This window comes from Oncorhynchus kisutch, unplaced genomic scaffold, assembly GCF_002021735.2.
Source record: "Oncorhynchus kisutch isolate 150728-3 unplaced genomic scaffold, Okis_V2 scaffold3966, whole genome shotgun sequence".
Taxonomy (NCBI): Eukaryota; Metazoa; Chordata; class Actinopteri; order Salmoniformes; family Salmonidae; genus Oncorhynchus; species Oncorhynchus kisutch.
The window spans coordinates 59,813-76,080 of record NW_022265911.1 but is presented as its reverse complement, the minus strand read 5'-3'; the positions used below and the strand labels follow the sequence as shown (position 1 = coordinate 76,080).

General features: G+C 42.0%; 1 protein-coding gene across 1 annotated transcript; it reads right to left on the bottom strand.

Annotated features, from left to right (window-relative positions):
• Positions 1-1,221: 1,221 nt before the first annotated feature.
• LOC116372538 (NLR family CARD domain-containing protein 3-like) lies at positions 1,222-12,166 on the bottom strand. Its single transcript, XM_031821361.1, has 10 exons — positions 12,017-12,166; positions 9,259-9,375; positions 8,331-8,420; positions 6,943-7,056; positions 5,947-6,404; positions 3,800-5,564; positions 3,330-3,503; positions 2,292-2,465; positions 2,043-2,089; positions 1,222-1,841 (listed from the first exon to the last, which is right to left on the bottom strand). Exons 1-10 carry the CDS (start codon positions 12,142-12,144, stop codon positions 1,294-1,296), a joined length of 3,615 nt encoding a protein of 1,204 aa, XP_031677221.1. The 5' UTR covers positions 12,145-12,166; the 3' UTR covers positions 1,222-1,293.
• Positions 12,167-16,268: the final 4,102 nt, after the last annotated feature.

Genomic DNA, 16,268 nt, shown 5'->3' with positions numbered 1-16,268 from the left:
TCCAGTCTGTGGGGTGGGGTGTTTTTTGTGTGTTTGTCCCAGTGTGTGTGTTTGATGTGTGTGGTGTGTGTTTGTCCATGTGTGGTGTGTCTGTGTGTGTGGTTTGTCCAGTGTGTGGGGTGGTCCAGTGTGTGCTTGTGGGTGTGGTGTTTGTCCATGGTGTGTGTGGTGTGTGGTGTTGGTGGTTTGTCAAAGTGGTGGTGTGTGTGTGGTTTGTCCATGTGTGTGTGGTCCAGTGTGTGTGTGCTGTCCAATTTGTGTGGTTGTTTTTGTCCAGTGTGTTGTGTATGGTCCAATGTGTGTGTGTGTGTGGTGTGTGTGTGTTTGGCCAGTGCTGTGTGTGTGGTGTGTGTTGTGTGTTTGGTCCAGTTGTTGTGGGTCCAGTGTGTGTTTGTCCAGTGTGTGTGTGTGTTTGTCTAGTGTGTGTGTGTGTGTGTGTTTTTGTGTTTGTCCAGTGTTGTGTGTTTTGTCTCACTGTGTTTGTGTGTGTGTTGTTTGTCCAGTGTGTGTGTGTGTGATGTGTTTATGTCAGTGTGTGTTTGTTGTCCAGTGTGTGTGTTGTGTGTGTGTCAATTGTGTGTGTGTGTGTGTGTGTGTCCAGTGGGTGTGTGTGTGTGTGTTTTTGTTTGTCCAGTGTGTTCAGCGTGTGTGTGTGTTTGTGTCCAGCGTGTGGGTGTGTGTTTGTCCAGTGTGTGTGTGTGATTGTCCAGTGTGTGTGTGTGTGTGTGTGAGTGTGTGTTTGTCCAGTGTGTGTGTGTGTGTGTGTGTGTTTGTCCAGTGTGTGTGTGTCCAGTGTGTGTGTGTGTGTTTTTGTCCAGTGTGCGTGTGTGTGTGTGTTTTTGTCCAGTATGTGTGTGTGTGTGTCCAGTGTGTGTGTGTGTGTTTGTCCAGTGTGTGTGTGTGTGTTTGTCCAGTGTGTGTGTGTGTGTGTTCAGTGTGTGTGTGTCCAGTGTGTGTGTTTGTGTCTAGCGTGTGTGTGTGTGTGTTTGTATCCAGCGTGTGGGTGTGTGTTTGTCCAGTGTGTGTGTGTGTGTGTGTGTTTTTCCAGTGTGTGTGTCCAGTGTGTCCAGTGTGTGTCCAGCAGGTGTGTGTGTCCAGTGTGTGTGTGTGTCCAGTGTGTGTGTGTGATTGTCCAGTGTGAGTGTGTGATTGTCCAGCGTGTGTGTGTGATTGTCCAGCGTGTGTGTGTGATTGTCCAGCGTGTGGGTGTGTGTGAGTGTGTGTTTGTCCAGTGTGTGTGTGTGTGTGAGTCCAGTGTGTGTGTGTGTATGTATGTTCAATGTGTGTGTGAGTTCAGTGTGTGTGTATCACTGACAAAAACTGGGGAACTGAATGTCCATCATCCCAAACCCTAAACCCTGGATAGAGGGGCTCAGTGAATGTGGAGGTGAATGTGATCAGGTGGGTCAGTGTGTCAGAGGAGGCTCTATAGAAGGACAGAGTGCCGGCTGGCCAGTCCAGATACACTCCTACTCTGTGGGAGCCGGAGGAGGGGACGTCTATGGTAGTGGGATTATTATTGTGCCTGGCAATGTAACTGTTGTCAGAGCAGAACAGACTCCAGGACTTGTCATTGTATCCAAGACAACAGTCATCACCCCTTCCTCTCCTGCTGATTCCTTTATATGTCACTCCTATAACAGCCCCCCCACTCCACTCTACCTCCCAGTAACAGCACCCAGTCAGACCCTCTCTACACAGCACCTGTCTATAGTCCTCAAATCTCTCTGGGTGATCAGGATACGGCTGCTCCTCTCTCCTCCATGTCACCTTTCTGTTCTCCTCAGACAGAGAGAGGCGTCTGTTTACTGTGTTTGGGTCCAGTGTGAGATCACAGACATCTGATGGATGAAACCAGACACAACACACACACACACACACACACAAAGCAACTCTTTGTAAACGTTGGTGTCCCTGATTTCTGCTTCTGTAGAACTACAGCTGATATTTAATATGACCAAGTCAGTAATGATGGTGGTCTTTGACTTAACTTGAATTAAGACTTATTCTTAGTCATATTCTTCACAGCAGTCAACACTCACATTTTCTAGGTCCAGGTTTCATTCTGTTCTCTCCACCATGTTCCACACTGTAGCGGTAAGCAGAAGAACAGACAGTCATTGAGGGAAAACACGTGAACACACACACACACACACACACACACACACACACACACACACACACACACACAGCATATAACTTTGTCCAAGTGTTGGTAAGAATGTTTGTCTTAACCAGCCTGATAAGTCCAACATGTCTGATATGAACATTGACATAAACCCTCTACATACTTGAGTTTCTCCAGTCTGCAGTGTGGATCCTCCAGTCCAGCAGAGAGCAGTCTGACTCCTGAGTCTCCTGGGTGATTGTAGCTCAGGTCCAGCTCTCTCAGGTGTGAGGGGTTTGACCTCAGAGCTGAGACCAGAGAAGCACAGCCTTCCTCTGTGACTAGACAGCCTGACAGCCTGCAAAGAGTCAAATCATATTAAAATCACACTGATATTCTTTGGTGGTGAAAATAGTGGCAGTATATTTTTTCAACAATGTCAGATATATCAGTGTCCTGAAACCTTCCATATCTATTCGTAAAATAGTGTATCATCATAAAAAATGACAAATGATCAAAGTATTGCCTGCAGTTAGAAACATGTCTAGTACAAATATTATAGTAGACTGACCAGACCAGTTTAAAAAGCAGAATCAGTCAGAAGACAGACAGTGAGGTATCAGATTTAGATTGTATTGAGTATACAGTCCACACCATATCTATTTAGACAGTGAGGTATCAGATTTAGATTGTATTGAGTATACAGTCCACACCATATCTATTTAGACAGTGAGGTATCAGATCTAGATTGTATTGAGTATACAGTCCACACCATATCTATTTAGACAGTGAGGTATCAGATTTAGATTGTATTGAGTATACAGTCCACACCATATCTATTTAGACAGTGAGGTATCAGATTTAGATTGTATTGAGTATACAGTCCACACCATATCTATTTAGACAGTGAGGTATAAGATTTAGATTGTATTGAGTATACAGTCCACACCATATCTATTTAGACAGTGAGGTATCAGATTTAGATTGTATTGAGTATACAGTCCACACCATATCTATTTACACAGTGAGGTATCAGATTTAGATTGTATTGAGTATACAGTCCACAATATATATTATACTGACCTCAGAGTCTCCAGTTTACAAATTTAAAACTGTAAGCTTCACTGTCCAAACACATATGGTGTGGACTATGTATGTCTGGTAAACACATGTGGATCTGGTGAACAGTTATCACTTGTTGACCAACTACAGGAATACTGACCTCAGAGTCTCCAGTTTACAGTGGGGATTCCCCAGTCCAGCAGAGAGCAGCTTCACTCCTGAATCCTTCAGGTCATTGTTACTCAGGTCCAGCTCTCTCAGGTGTGAGGGGTTTGACTCCAGAGTTGAGACCAGAGAAGCACAGCCTTCCTCTGTGACTCCACAGCCTGACAGCCTGACAAAGAGATCATCATGACTACACAAACACACTGTTAATTTAACACCAGTAGTGTAGAAGGACGATGGCAGATGCATTTGGTTTATTTTCTCAAACATATAGATTCATCTTCCGTTTCCATCTTCCGTTTCCTAGAATTGTGTGGTCATATTGTTATACTAATGTGAAAATCAATGAATTTATTGAATATGTTTTTCAAAATAATATATTATACATATTATAATTCATATTTTTCTCTAAACTGAATATTTCTTCCTGATGATTAGTTCTTATATGTCATTTTATTTACTCACAGAGCAGCCCTGGAGGCTTTGACCACTGGCAGCAGCCTCAAAAGACCTTCCTCTGATCTGGAGTATTTCTTCAGGTCAAACACATCCAGCTCCTTTTCTGAAGTCAGCAACACAAAGACCAGAGCTGACCACTGTGCAGGTGACAGGTTGGGTTTTGAGAGACTTCCTGAGCTCAGGTATCTTTGGATCTCCTCCACTAGAGAATGGTCATTCAGTTCATTCAGACAGTGGAACAGATTGATGCTCCTCTCTGGAGAGGGATTCTCCCTGATCTTCTCCTTGATGTACTTGACTGTTTCTTCATGGCTCTGTGAGCTGCTTCTTGTCTTTGTCAGTAGACCTCGTAAGTGCTTCTGATTGGACTCCAGTGAGAGGCCCAGAAGGAAGCGGAGGAAAAGGTCCAGGTTTCCCGTCTCACTTTGTAAGGCTTTATCCACAGCACTCTTGTAGAAAGTAACTGAAGACTCATCTTTTGTTTGCAGTTTGTCCATTACATTCTGATTGTTGTTGATGAATGAGAGGAACACATATACAGCAGCCAGAAACTCCTGAATGCTCAGATGAACAAAGCAGTACACCTTGTCCTGGTACAGCACACATTCCTCTTTAAAGAGCTGTGTGCACAATCCTGAGTACACTGAGGCTTCATTGACATCAATGCCAGCCTCTTTCAGGTCTTCTTCATAGAAAATCAGATTGCCATTCACAAGCTGTTGAAAAGCCAGTTTTCCCAGTGACAGAATGCTCTCTTTATTCCAGTGTGGACCTGTCTCTTCTTTCCCAAGATACTTTTCATTCTTCTGTTTGGTATGAAACTCCACAAGGTGTGTGTACATCTCAGTCAGAGTCTTGGGCATCTCTTCTCTCTTATGTTTCAGCATGTGTTCAAGGACTGTTGCAGAAATCCAACAGAAGACTGGAATGTGGCACATGATGTGGAGGCTCCTTGATGTCTTTATGTGTGAGATGATTCTGCTGGCCAGGTCCTCATCACTGAATCTCTTCCTGAAGTACTCCTCCTTCTGTGGGTCATTGAACCCTCGTACCTCTGTCACCTGGTCAACACACCATGAAGGGATTTTATTGGCTGCTGCAGGTCGGGTAGTTATCCAGAGGAGAGCAGAGGGAAGCAGATTTCCCTTGATGAGATTTGTCAGCAGAACATCCACTGAGGTTGACTCTGTGACATCCCAACAGATCTTGTTCTTCTGGAAGTCTAGGGGCAGTCGGCACTCATCCAGACCATCAAAGATGAACAGAACTTTGTACTTGTTGTAGATGGAGATTCCTGATTGTTTGGTTTCCATTGAGAAGTGATTAAGAAGTTCAATGAAAGTGTGTTTGTCCTCTTTCATCAAATTCAGCTCCCGAAAAGGGAATGAAAATACAAATTGGACATCCTGATTTGCTTTTCCTTCAGCCCAGTCCAGAATGAACTTCTGCACAGAGACTGTTTTTCCAATGCCAGCGACTCCCTTTGTCAGCACAGTTCTGATAGGTTTGTCTTGTCCAGTTAAGGGTTTGAAGATGTCATTACATTTGATTGCAGTCTCTGGTCTTGCTTGTTTCCTGGTTGTTGTCTCAATCTGTCTCAGCTCATGTTCATTATTGACCTCTCCTGTTCCACCCTCTGTGATGTAGAGCTCTGTGTAGATCTTATTGAGAAGTGTTGGGTTTCCTTGTTTAGCGATCCCCTCAAATACACATTGAAACTTCTTCTTTAGATTAGATTTGAGTTCACGTTGGCAAATCACAGCAGGATCATCTGAATCTAGAAATAACACAGAGGATATTAATATTACGTCTGTTTTAATACCTACAGTGTTGTAGGACTGTTATAAAGTTTTACATTATAATAATTTATTCTCTTAACTGACTGTCTAAATGTGTAAATGTTTTCATAATGCATTACAGACTGGTGTGACTGATTATATTATTATTGGTATTATTGATGGTATTATTAATGTTCTCTCTCTCTCTCTAATTTAATCACCACAACACATCCCTGCTGCTACTTGATGAGGTCACTAGGTGTTGTGTTAAGGCTGCTACAATATCATTGAGTTACACAGCTACTTTAGCTGTACTTTAGCTACAGCTTTTAAATGTTATAAAACAGCATTCAACATGAGCGAGACAGATCTTACATTTCTCCAGTGTGTCAGCAAGCTCCTTCTGGTTCATTTTCCTCAGGATGTGCAGTGTGATCTTCAGAGCCCCCTCTCTGGCACTGCTCTCCTGCTGCTCATCTTCAGCATCCACCACTTCCTTATCCTGCTTCTGACTCTCAAAGCCTTCTGGGAGTTCTGGACTAAGAATCCTCTTGAACATCTTCAGCTCGTTCTTCACAAATGTCATCATTTTCTCTTCAAGCAACTGAAATAAATCAAGTAAATCAGTTAAGCAAGACATTAACACATGAATGAATGATTGACAGATCAACTTTACTTGAGGTAAACAAAAACAAATGTACATAACAGGACCACATACACTGAATATGGAGTCCAGGTCTGTTTGATGATTTATAGGAGGTTCCATAGACTTGTCACTCTTCATGGACACACAGCTGGGAACAGGGGAGGCTGGTCTCTCCTGCTGGATTGGTCTTCAACACAACAGAGACAAACATTACATCTCTCATCTACTCTGAGCTCAGATGGGGAAACATAAGAGTTTCATTCCAAAAAGCTATATATCCATTTCAGAAATGTTTGTTTATGTTTTCTTGCTAAATGAGGAGATGGCACGTGGGTACCTGCTTCTATAAACCAATGAGGAGATGGCCAGTGGGTACCTGCTTCTATAAACCAATGAGGAGATGGCACGTGGGTACCTGCTTCTATAAACCAATGAGGAGATGGCACGTGGGTACCTGCTGCTATAAACCAATGGGGTGATGGCACGTGGGTACCTGCTTCTATAAACCAATGAGGTGATGGCACGTGGGTACCTGCTTCTATAAACCAATGACGAGATGCAGCGCGAACTGCGTCACAAATAGAACTGACTTCTAGACGCTCGTTGACGCGAATAATGAGACTATAAGGAGAACCAGTACTGAGTCAATATGCAGGGTACCAGGTAGTTGAGGTAATAATGAGACTATAAGGAGTCACTGACCAGGACCCATGAGTTCTTCTTACCTTTGTTCAGTAGAGTCTCCCTCTCTAAACTCTATAGGATGACCCATAGACCAGTCACTCTTCATGGACACACAGCTGGGAACAGGGGAGGCTGGTCTCTCCTGCTTGATTGGACTTCAACACAACAGAGACAAACATTACATCTCTCATCTACTCTAAGCTCAGATGGGGAAACATAAGAAGAGTTTCACAAATAGAACTGACTTCCAGACGTTAGTTAATGGCGCGCGAGCAGTGTGTCATTTTTAATAACGAAATTCATTTAGCGTCGCGAACGTTAAAGAAATTATGTTTATAAGTTGTGTTTTTTTCAGAGACAAATAATCATGTTTTTTCTAAATTATTTCTGCCTCACTCTCATCCAGTAGTACTGCTAGGTTTTACACAGTAATAATATATATCTGCCTCACTCTCAGAGGAATCAGTAGTACTGCTAGGTTTTACACAGTAATAATATATATCTGCCTCAATCTCAGAGGAATCAGTAGTACTGCTAGGTTTTACACAGTAATAATATATATCTGCTAGGTTTTACACAGTAATAATATATATCTGCTAGGTTTTACACAGTAATAATATATATCTGCTACACAGACAAATGTAACAAATAAATACATGTTTAATAAGGAATGTTTAACGTTTAATGTTTAACATAACTATATAAATGATACACTTTTAACATCAATATTTAAATATTTTAATATAATAATTCAATACAGTAATATGAGATCTGTATGTAAAACACTTATATTTGACATTTTATTCATTTAGTATTGGTAGCCATAGGGGATAATAGAAGCTGATCCGTGGTCAGTATTGTGAAATAATTCTAATGTAAAGAACATATTTGAATGGAGAAAGCTGATCTGAGAGCAGAGCTCCCTTTCTTTCCATCCTATCAGTATTGATACAGGCTCCACCAGACGTGATACCTTGTAGTGCTGCTGATCCATTTTCTACTGGTCTGCCTGAGGATATGAACTCTGACCTGTTCACCAGACGTGATACCTTGTTGTGCTGCTGATCCAGTTTCTACTGGTCTGCCTGAGGATATGAACTCTGACCTGTTCACCAGACGTGATACCTTGTTGTGCTGCTGATCCAGTTTCTACTGGTCTGACTGAGGATATGAACTCTGACCTGTTCACCAGACGTGATACCTTGTTGTGCTGCTGATCCAGTTTCTACTGGTCTGACTGAGGATATGAACTCTGACCTGTTCACCAGAAGTGATACCTTGTAGTGCTGCTGGTCCAGTTTCTACTGGTCTGCCTGAGGATATGAACTCTGACCTGTTCACCAGACGTGTTACCTTGTTGTGCTGCTGGTCCAGTTTCTGCTGGTCTGCCTGAGGATATGAACTCTGACCTGTTCACCAGACGTGTTACCTTGTTGTGCTGCTGATCCAGTTTCTGCTGGTCTGCCTCCGGCTATGGAACCCTGACGTGTTCACAGGACGTGCTACGTTGTCCTTGTGCCTTGTAAATAAAAATAAGGAAATAGCAACACAAAATAACAAGAATGAGGCTATAAGGAGTACCAGTACTGTGTCAATGTGCAGGGTACCAGGTAGTGGAGGTAATAATGAGGCTATAAGGAGTACCAGTACTGAGTCAATGTGCAGGGGTACCAGGTAGTTGAGGTAATAATGAGACTATAAGGAGTACCAGTACTGAGTCAATGTGCAGGGTACCAGGTAGTGGAGGTAATAATGAGGCTATAAGGAGTACCAGTACTGAGTCAATGTGCAGGGTACCAGGTAGTTGAGGTAATAATGAGACTATAAGGAGTACCAGTACTGAGTCAATGTGCAGGGTACCAGGTAGTTGAGGTAATAATGAGACTATAAGGAGAACCAGTACTGAGTCAATGTGCAGGGTACCAGGTAGTTGAGGTAATAATGAGGCTATAATTGAGATAATATGTACATGTAGGTAGAGGTAAAAGTGACTAGAAAATCAGGATAGAGATTACCACTCCTCATCCAGGGAGTGCACACACAAACACACACACACACACACACACACACACACACACACACACAGACACACACACACACACACACACACACACACACACACACACACACACACACACACACACACACACACACACACACACACACACACACACACACACACACACACGCAGGGAATGTTGTGTTTGTTTAATATTGTTTTAGGAATATGAAAATGGATAAAAGGATGAGCCTATGGATTATGAAAACAACAACAATAAATGGGAAAATGGGAGAGGAGAAATGACTAGAGACAGTGTTGTTTAACTCACTGACCAGGACCCATGAGTTCTTCTTACCTTTGTTCAGTAGAAAAGTCTCCCTCTCTAAAGTTTAGAGGTTGATTCATAGACTTGTCACTCTTCATGGACACACAGCTGGGAACAGGGGAGGCTGGTCTCTTCTGCTTGATTGGTCTTCAACACAACAGAGACAAACATTACATCTCTCATCTACTCTGAGCTCAGATGGGGAAACATAAGAAGAGTTTCACAAATAGAACTGACTTCCAGACGTTAGTTAATGGCGCGAGTAGTGTGTCATTTTTAATGACGAAATTCATTTAGCGTCGCGAGCGTTGTAGTCAGTCTGTCAGCCCCGCTAAAAGGCTGGTGTCGTTACTCTGCCTTCTCCGGGGGATGTTGAGGTACATTTACTAACCGGGAGGGTTGAATGATGTAATTTATTGAAGGGCTGGAAGACGCACTCTCGCGGTTGTTTACTCACAATATCAGATATTAAGATGATTTTTATAATGAATGTAAACTGAGGTTCAATACCTGTTATTGAGGCGCTAGCTAGCTTACCGAGCTGTACCGACTAGCTAGGATAACTAGGATGCTGCTGGTAGAGTAGATAGCTAGCTTACCGAGCTCTACCGACTGGCTAGCAGGTCGTTTCTGTCCCTCGTCTCGATGATGATGACGAATCCGGTGAACCACAAAATGAAACAAGGATAGAGAGTGAAAAGGATCTGGCTACACTCATAATGTCCCTGACAGTAAAGAAAAATGCAAATTGAACAATAAACTTCGGTGTCTCAACACTGTAACAAACTCCGTCGTTATTCCCCAAGATCACCTCAGTCCACTCTGCGCGTAACCGGCTTGGCGCCACAAGGACTGTTCTGTACGTGGACGCGGACAGTTCCAGAACGCGGACATGATCAGTGGAACACAATCAACTAAACCCAGTCTTTACAGTGGGTTACATTAGTAATATTCATTTTTTATTATTATGTAAAACAAACATTCTATGTCTTTTTATAACATTATGTTGAGATCTGGGTCCATACCCACAAAGTGTCTCAGAGTAGAACATTGGTTGCATAAGTGCTGAGAATAAAGACATTTTACACTTATGGGTATAAATGACCTAGTTACCTACCCATTACCTAAATTACCTACCCACCTAGTCGGCAGATATTTAGGACTCCTCGTGAGCTGTCCTAAGTAGTTAAGAGTTAACAGCAGCTGTCCTAAGTAGTTAAGAGTTAACAGCAGGTGTCCTAAGTAGTTAAGAGTTAACAGCAGGTGTCCTAAGTAGTTAAGAGTTAACAGCAGGTGTCCTAAGTAGTTAAGAGTTAACAGCAGGTGTCTTGATAATACTATAGAATAATGCAGTGAGTCAGTGGTTCCTGAGCCACATGTAATTGCTTTGCAGTAGTTAAAATAATGTTTTTATATTTCTATGTGATCAACCCATTAATAATATAGACCTACATGCAACAGTATGTCTTGTGCTTTTGGCAATGAGTTATGTATAATAATTATGTATAACTGCATAGCATTTTGTCTTCATTTTGGCAGATTAACTCATGCTTATTTCTGAAGATTAACTCAGGTTGGAGTTGGCGCTGTGACCGAAAGGTGGCTGGTTCGAATCCCGGGCCGGGTGCTGGAAAAAACAGGTGGAATTGATCTGACCACTGGAGGGCTGCTGGGTTCACATCCTCAAAACATGAACCTTTTGTTGATCAGAACTCTAGAGGTTCTTCTTCAATGAACACTCAAATATATGATTTATTCCTTAAGGAACCTTATTTTCTAAACACATAGAGTGTATAATAATAAACACGTTGTTCTTCTGATTATTTAATTATCTACATCATGTTATTTCAAGTTCTCCCTTTGGAGCACAACATCATGTTGTTATTTAATTATCTACATGTTGTTAAATAATAATCCTAAACTGGGCATGGATATAAATTGGGCATTTGAAGGCATCTAGGGTGTAATATGTGATCAATGAAAATGAACATTGTATGCAACGTTGTGGGCAACATTATTGGCAAGGGACTTGATGCCTTCTATTCCAAAGATATTTAGAGTTGTTAAACGGGTGTGAAGAGTGTGTTGATATAACGGTAACAACCATCAGAATTGGTTTAAAAAAAATACGCATTCTACTATACTAGGCAATAATTAAGAGCAGGCAAAGTGGTCGTGTCATGTAAAAATTCTATCAAATGTCTGACATTGCAACGAGTACAGTCAGGGTGCCATGGAACCCTGCAGTACCTTCCGCAGACCCCGGATTGAGAACCCCTGCAGTACCTCCACAGACCCCGGATTGAGAACCCCTGCAGTACCTCCACAGACTCCAGATTGAGAACCCCTGCAGTACCTCCACAGACCCCGGATTGAGAACCCCTGCAGTACCTCCTCAGACCCCGGATTGAGAACCCCTGCAGTACCTCCCCAGACCCCGGATTGAGAACCCCTGGAGTACCTCCTCAGACCCCGGATTGAGAACCCCTGCAGTACCTCCCCAGACCCCGGATTGAGAACCCCTGCAGTACCTCCACAGACCCCGGATTGAGAACCCCTGCAGTACCTCCCCAGACCCCGGATTGAGAACCCCTGATTTAGCAGATGCTCTTATCCAGAGTGATTTACAGTAAGTGCTGTTTTAGGTGAGACAACCCATATCACATTCAAATATACAGGATACGAACATTCCATTCCTGATGAACAATGGATATATAGTGTTTCATCTTAAGATAGCTATTTATTTTTTGAATGAACTCGATAAATTCTTTATAAATGGTCATCTTACCTCTTAGCTTTGGTGTCATGTCCCTCAGAGAGATGCATTTTAGAGGCAAGGCCCCCCTCCTCTCTCGCCCCAGAGAGACTCATTTTAGAGGCAGGGCCCACCTCCTCTCTCTCCCCAGAGAGACTCATTTTAGAGCACTGACCCCTAAACAGAGATCCAACATGTTAGTTGTGGTTAACACAGTGACAACTAAACAGAGATCCAACATGTTGGTTGTGTTTAACACAGTGACAACTAAACAGAGATCCATCATGTTGGTTGTGGTTAACACAGTGACACCTAAACAGAGATCCATCATGTTGGTTGTGGTTAACACAGTGACAACTAAACAGAGATCCAACATGTTGGTTGTGGTTAACACAGTGACAACTAAACAGAGATCCAACATGTTGGTTGTGGTTAACACAGTAACAACTAAACAGAGATCCAGCATGTTGGTTGTGGTTAACACAGTGACACCTAAACAGAGATCCAGGATGTTAGTTGTGATTAACACAGTGACAACTAAACAGAGATCCAACATGTTGGTTGTGGTTAACACAGTGACAACTAAACAGAGATCCAACATGTTGGTTGTGTTTAACACAGTGACAACTAAACAGAGATCCATCATGTTGGTTGTGGTTAACACAGTGACAACTAAACAGAGATCCAACATGTTGGTTGTGTTTAACACAGTGACAACTAAACAGAGATCCATCATGTTGGTTGTGGTTAACACAGTGACACCTAAACAGAGATCCATCATGTTGGTTGTGGTTAACACAGTGACAACTAAACAGAGATCCAGCATGTTGGTTGTGGTTAACACAGTGACAACTAAACAGAGATCCAACATGTTGGTTGTGGTTAACACAGTGACAACTAAACAGAGATCCAACATGTTGGTTGTGGTTAACACAGTGACAACTAAACAGAGATCCAACATGTTGGTTGTGGTTAACACAGTGACAACTAAACAGAGATCCAGCATGTTGGTTGTGGTTAACACAGTGACAACTAAACAGAGATCCAACATGTTGGTTGTGGTTAACACAGTGACAACTAAACAGAGATCCAACATGTTGGTTGTGGTTAACACAGTGACAACTAAACAGAGATCCAACATGTTGGTTGTGGTTAACACAGTGACAACTAAACAGAGATCCAGCATGTTGGTTGTGGTTAACACAGTGACAACTAAACAGAAATCCAACATGTTGGTTGTGGTTAACACAGTGACAACTAAACAGAGATCCAACATGTTGGTTGTGGTTAACACAGTGACAACTAAACAGAGATCCAACATGTTGGTTGTGGTTAACACAGTGACAACTAAACAGAGATCCAACATGTTGGTTGTGGTTAACACAGTGACACCTAAACAGAGATCCATCATGTTGGTTGTGGTTAACACAGTGACAACTAAACAGAGATCCAACATGTTGGTTGTGGTTAACACAGTGACAACTAAACAGAGATCCAACATGTTGGTTGTGGTTAACACAGTGACAACTAAACAGAGATCCAACATGTTGGTTGTGGTTAACACAGTGACAACTAACAGAGATCCAACATGTTGGTTGTGGTTAACACAGTGACAACTAAACAGAGATCCAACATGTTGGTTGTGGTTAACACAGTGACAACTAAACAGAGATCCAACATGTTGGTTGTGGTTAACACAGTGACAACTAAACAGAGATCCAACATGTTGGTTGTGGTTAACACAGTGACAACTAAACAGAGATCCAACATGTTGGTTGTGGTTAACACAGTGACAACTAAACAGAGATCCAACATGTTGGTTGTGGTTAACACAGTGACAACTAAACAGAGATCCAACATGTTGGTTGTGTTTAACACAGTGACAACTAAACAGAGATCCAGCATGTTAGTTGTGGTTAACACAGTGACAACTAAACAGAGATCCAACATGTTGGTTGTGGTTAACACAGTGACAACTAAACAGAGATCCAACATGTTGGTTGTGGTTAACACAGTGACACCTAAACAGAGATCCAACATGTTGGTTGTGGTTAACACAGTGACAACTAAACAGAGATCCAACATGTTGGTTGTGGTTAACACAGTGACAACTAAACAGAGATCCAACATGTTGGTTGTGGTTAACACAGTGACAACTAAACAGAGATCCAACATGTTGGTTGTGGTTAACACAGTGACAACTAAACAGAGATCCAGCATGTTAGTTGTGGTTAACACAGTGACAACTAAACAGAGATCCAACATGTTGGTTGTGGTTAACACAGTGACAACTAAACAGAGATCCAACATGTTGGTTGTGGTTAACACAGTGACAACTAAACAGAGATCCAACATGTTGGTTGTGGTTAACACAGTGACAACTAAACAGAGATCCAACATGTTGGTTGTGGTTAACACAGTGACAACTAAACAGAGATCCAACATGTTGGTTGTGGTTAACACAGTGACAACTAAACAGAGATCCAACATGTTGGTTGTGGTTAACACAGTGACAACTAAACAGAGATCCAACATGTTGGTTGTGGTTAACACAGTGACAACTAAACAGAGATCCAGCATGTTAGTTGTGGTTAACACAGTGACAACTAAACAGAGATCCAACATGTTGGTTGTGGTTAACACAGTGACAACTAAACAGAGATCCAACATGTTGGTTGTGGTTAACACAGTGACAACTAAACAGAGATCCAACATGTTGGTTGTGGTTAACACAGTGACAACTAAACAGAGATCCAACATGTTGGTTGTGGTTAACACAGTGACAACTAAACAGAGATCCAACATGTTGGTTGTGGTTAACACAGTGACAACTAAACAGAGATCCAACATGTTGGTTGTGGTTAACACAGTGACAACTAAACAGAGATCCAACATGTTGGTTGTGGTTAACACAGTGACAACTAAACAGAGATCCATCATGTTGGTTGTGGTTAACACAGTGACAACTAAACAGAGATCCAACATGTTGGTTGTGGTTAACACAGTGACAACTAAACAGAGATCCAACATGTTGGTTGTGGTTAACACAGTGACAACTAAACAGAGATCCAACATGTTGGTTGTGGTTAACACGGTGACAACTAAACAGAGATCCAACATGTTGGTTGTGGTTAACACAGTGACAACTAAACAGAGATCCAACATGTTGGTTGTGGTTAACACAGTGACAACTAAACAGAGATCCAACATGTTGGTTGTGGTTAACACAGTGACAACTAAACAGAGATCCAACATGTTGGTTGTGGTTAACACAGTGACAACTAAACAGAGATCCAACATGTTGGTTGTGGTTAACACAGTGACAACTAAACAGAGATCCAACATGTTGGTTGTGGTTAACACAGTGACAACTAAACAGAGATCCAACATGTTGGTTGTGGTTAACACAGTGACAACTAAACAGAGATCCAACATGTTGGTTGTGGTTAACACAGTGACAACTAAACAGAGATCCAACATGTTGGTTGTGGTTAACACAGTGACAACTAAACAGAGATCCAACATGTTGGTTGTGGTTAACACAGTGACAACTAAACAGAGATCCAACATGTTGGTTGTGGTTAACACAGTGACAACTAAACAGAGATCCAACATGTTGGTTGTGGTTAACACAGTGACAACTAAACAGAGATCCAACATGTTGGTTGTGTTTAACACAGTGACAACTAAACAGAGATCCAACATGTTGGTTGTGGTTAACACAGTGACAACTAAACAGAGATCCAACATGTTGGTTGTGGTTAACACAGTGACAACTAAACAGAGATCCAACATGTTGGTTGTGGTTAACACAGTGACAACTAAACAGAGATCCAACATGTTGGTTGTGGTTAACACAGTGACAACTAAACAGAGATCCAACATGTTGGTTGTGGTTAACACAGTGATAACTAAACAGAGATCCAACATGTTGGTTGTGGTTAACACAGTGACAACTAAACAGAGATCCAACATGTTGGTTGTGTTTAACACAGTGACAACTAAACAGAGATCCAACATGTTGGTTGTGGTTAACACAGTGACAACTAAACAGAGATCCAACATGTTGGTTGTGGTTAACACAGTGACAACTCTACAGAGATCCATCATGTTGGTTGTGGTTAACACAGTGACAACTAAACAGAGATCCAACATGGTGGTTGTGGTTAACACAGTGACAACTAAACAGAGATCCAACATGTTGGTTGTGGTTAACACAGTGACAACTAAACAGAGATCCAACATGTTGGTTGTGTTTAACACAGTGACAACTAAACAGAGATCC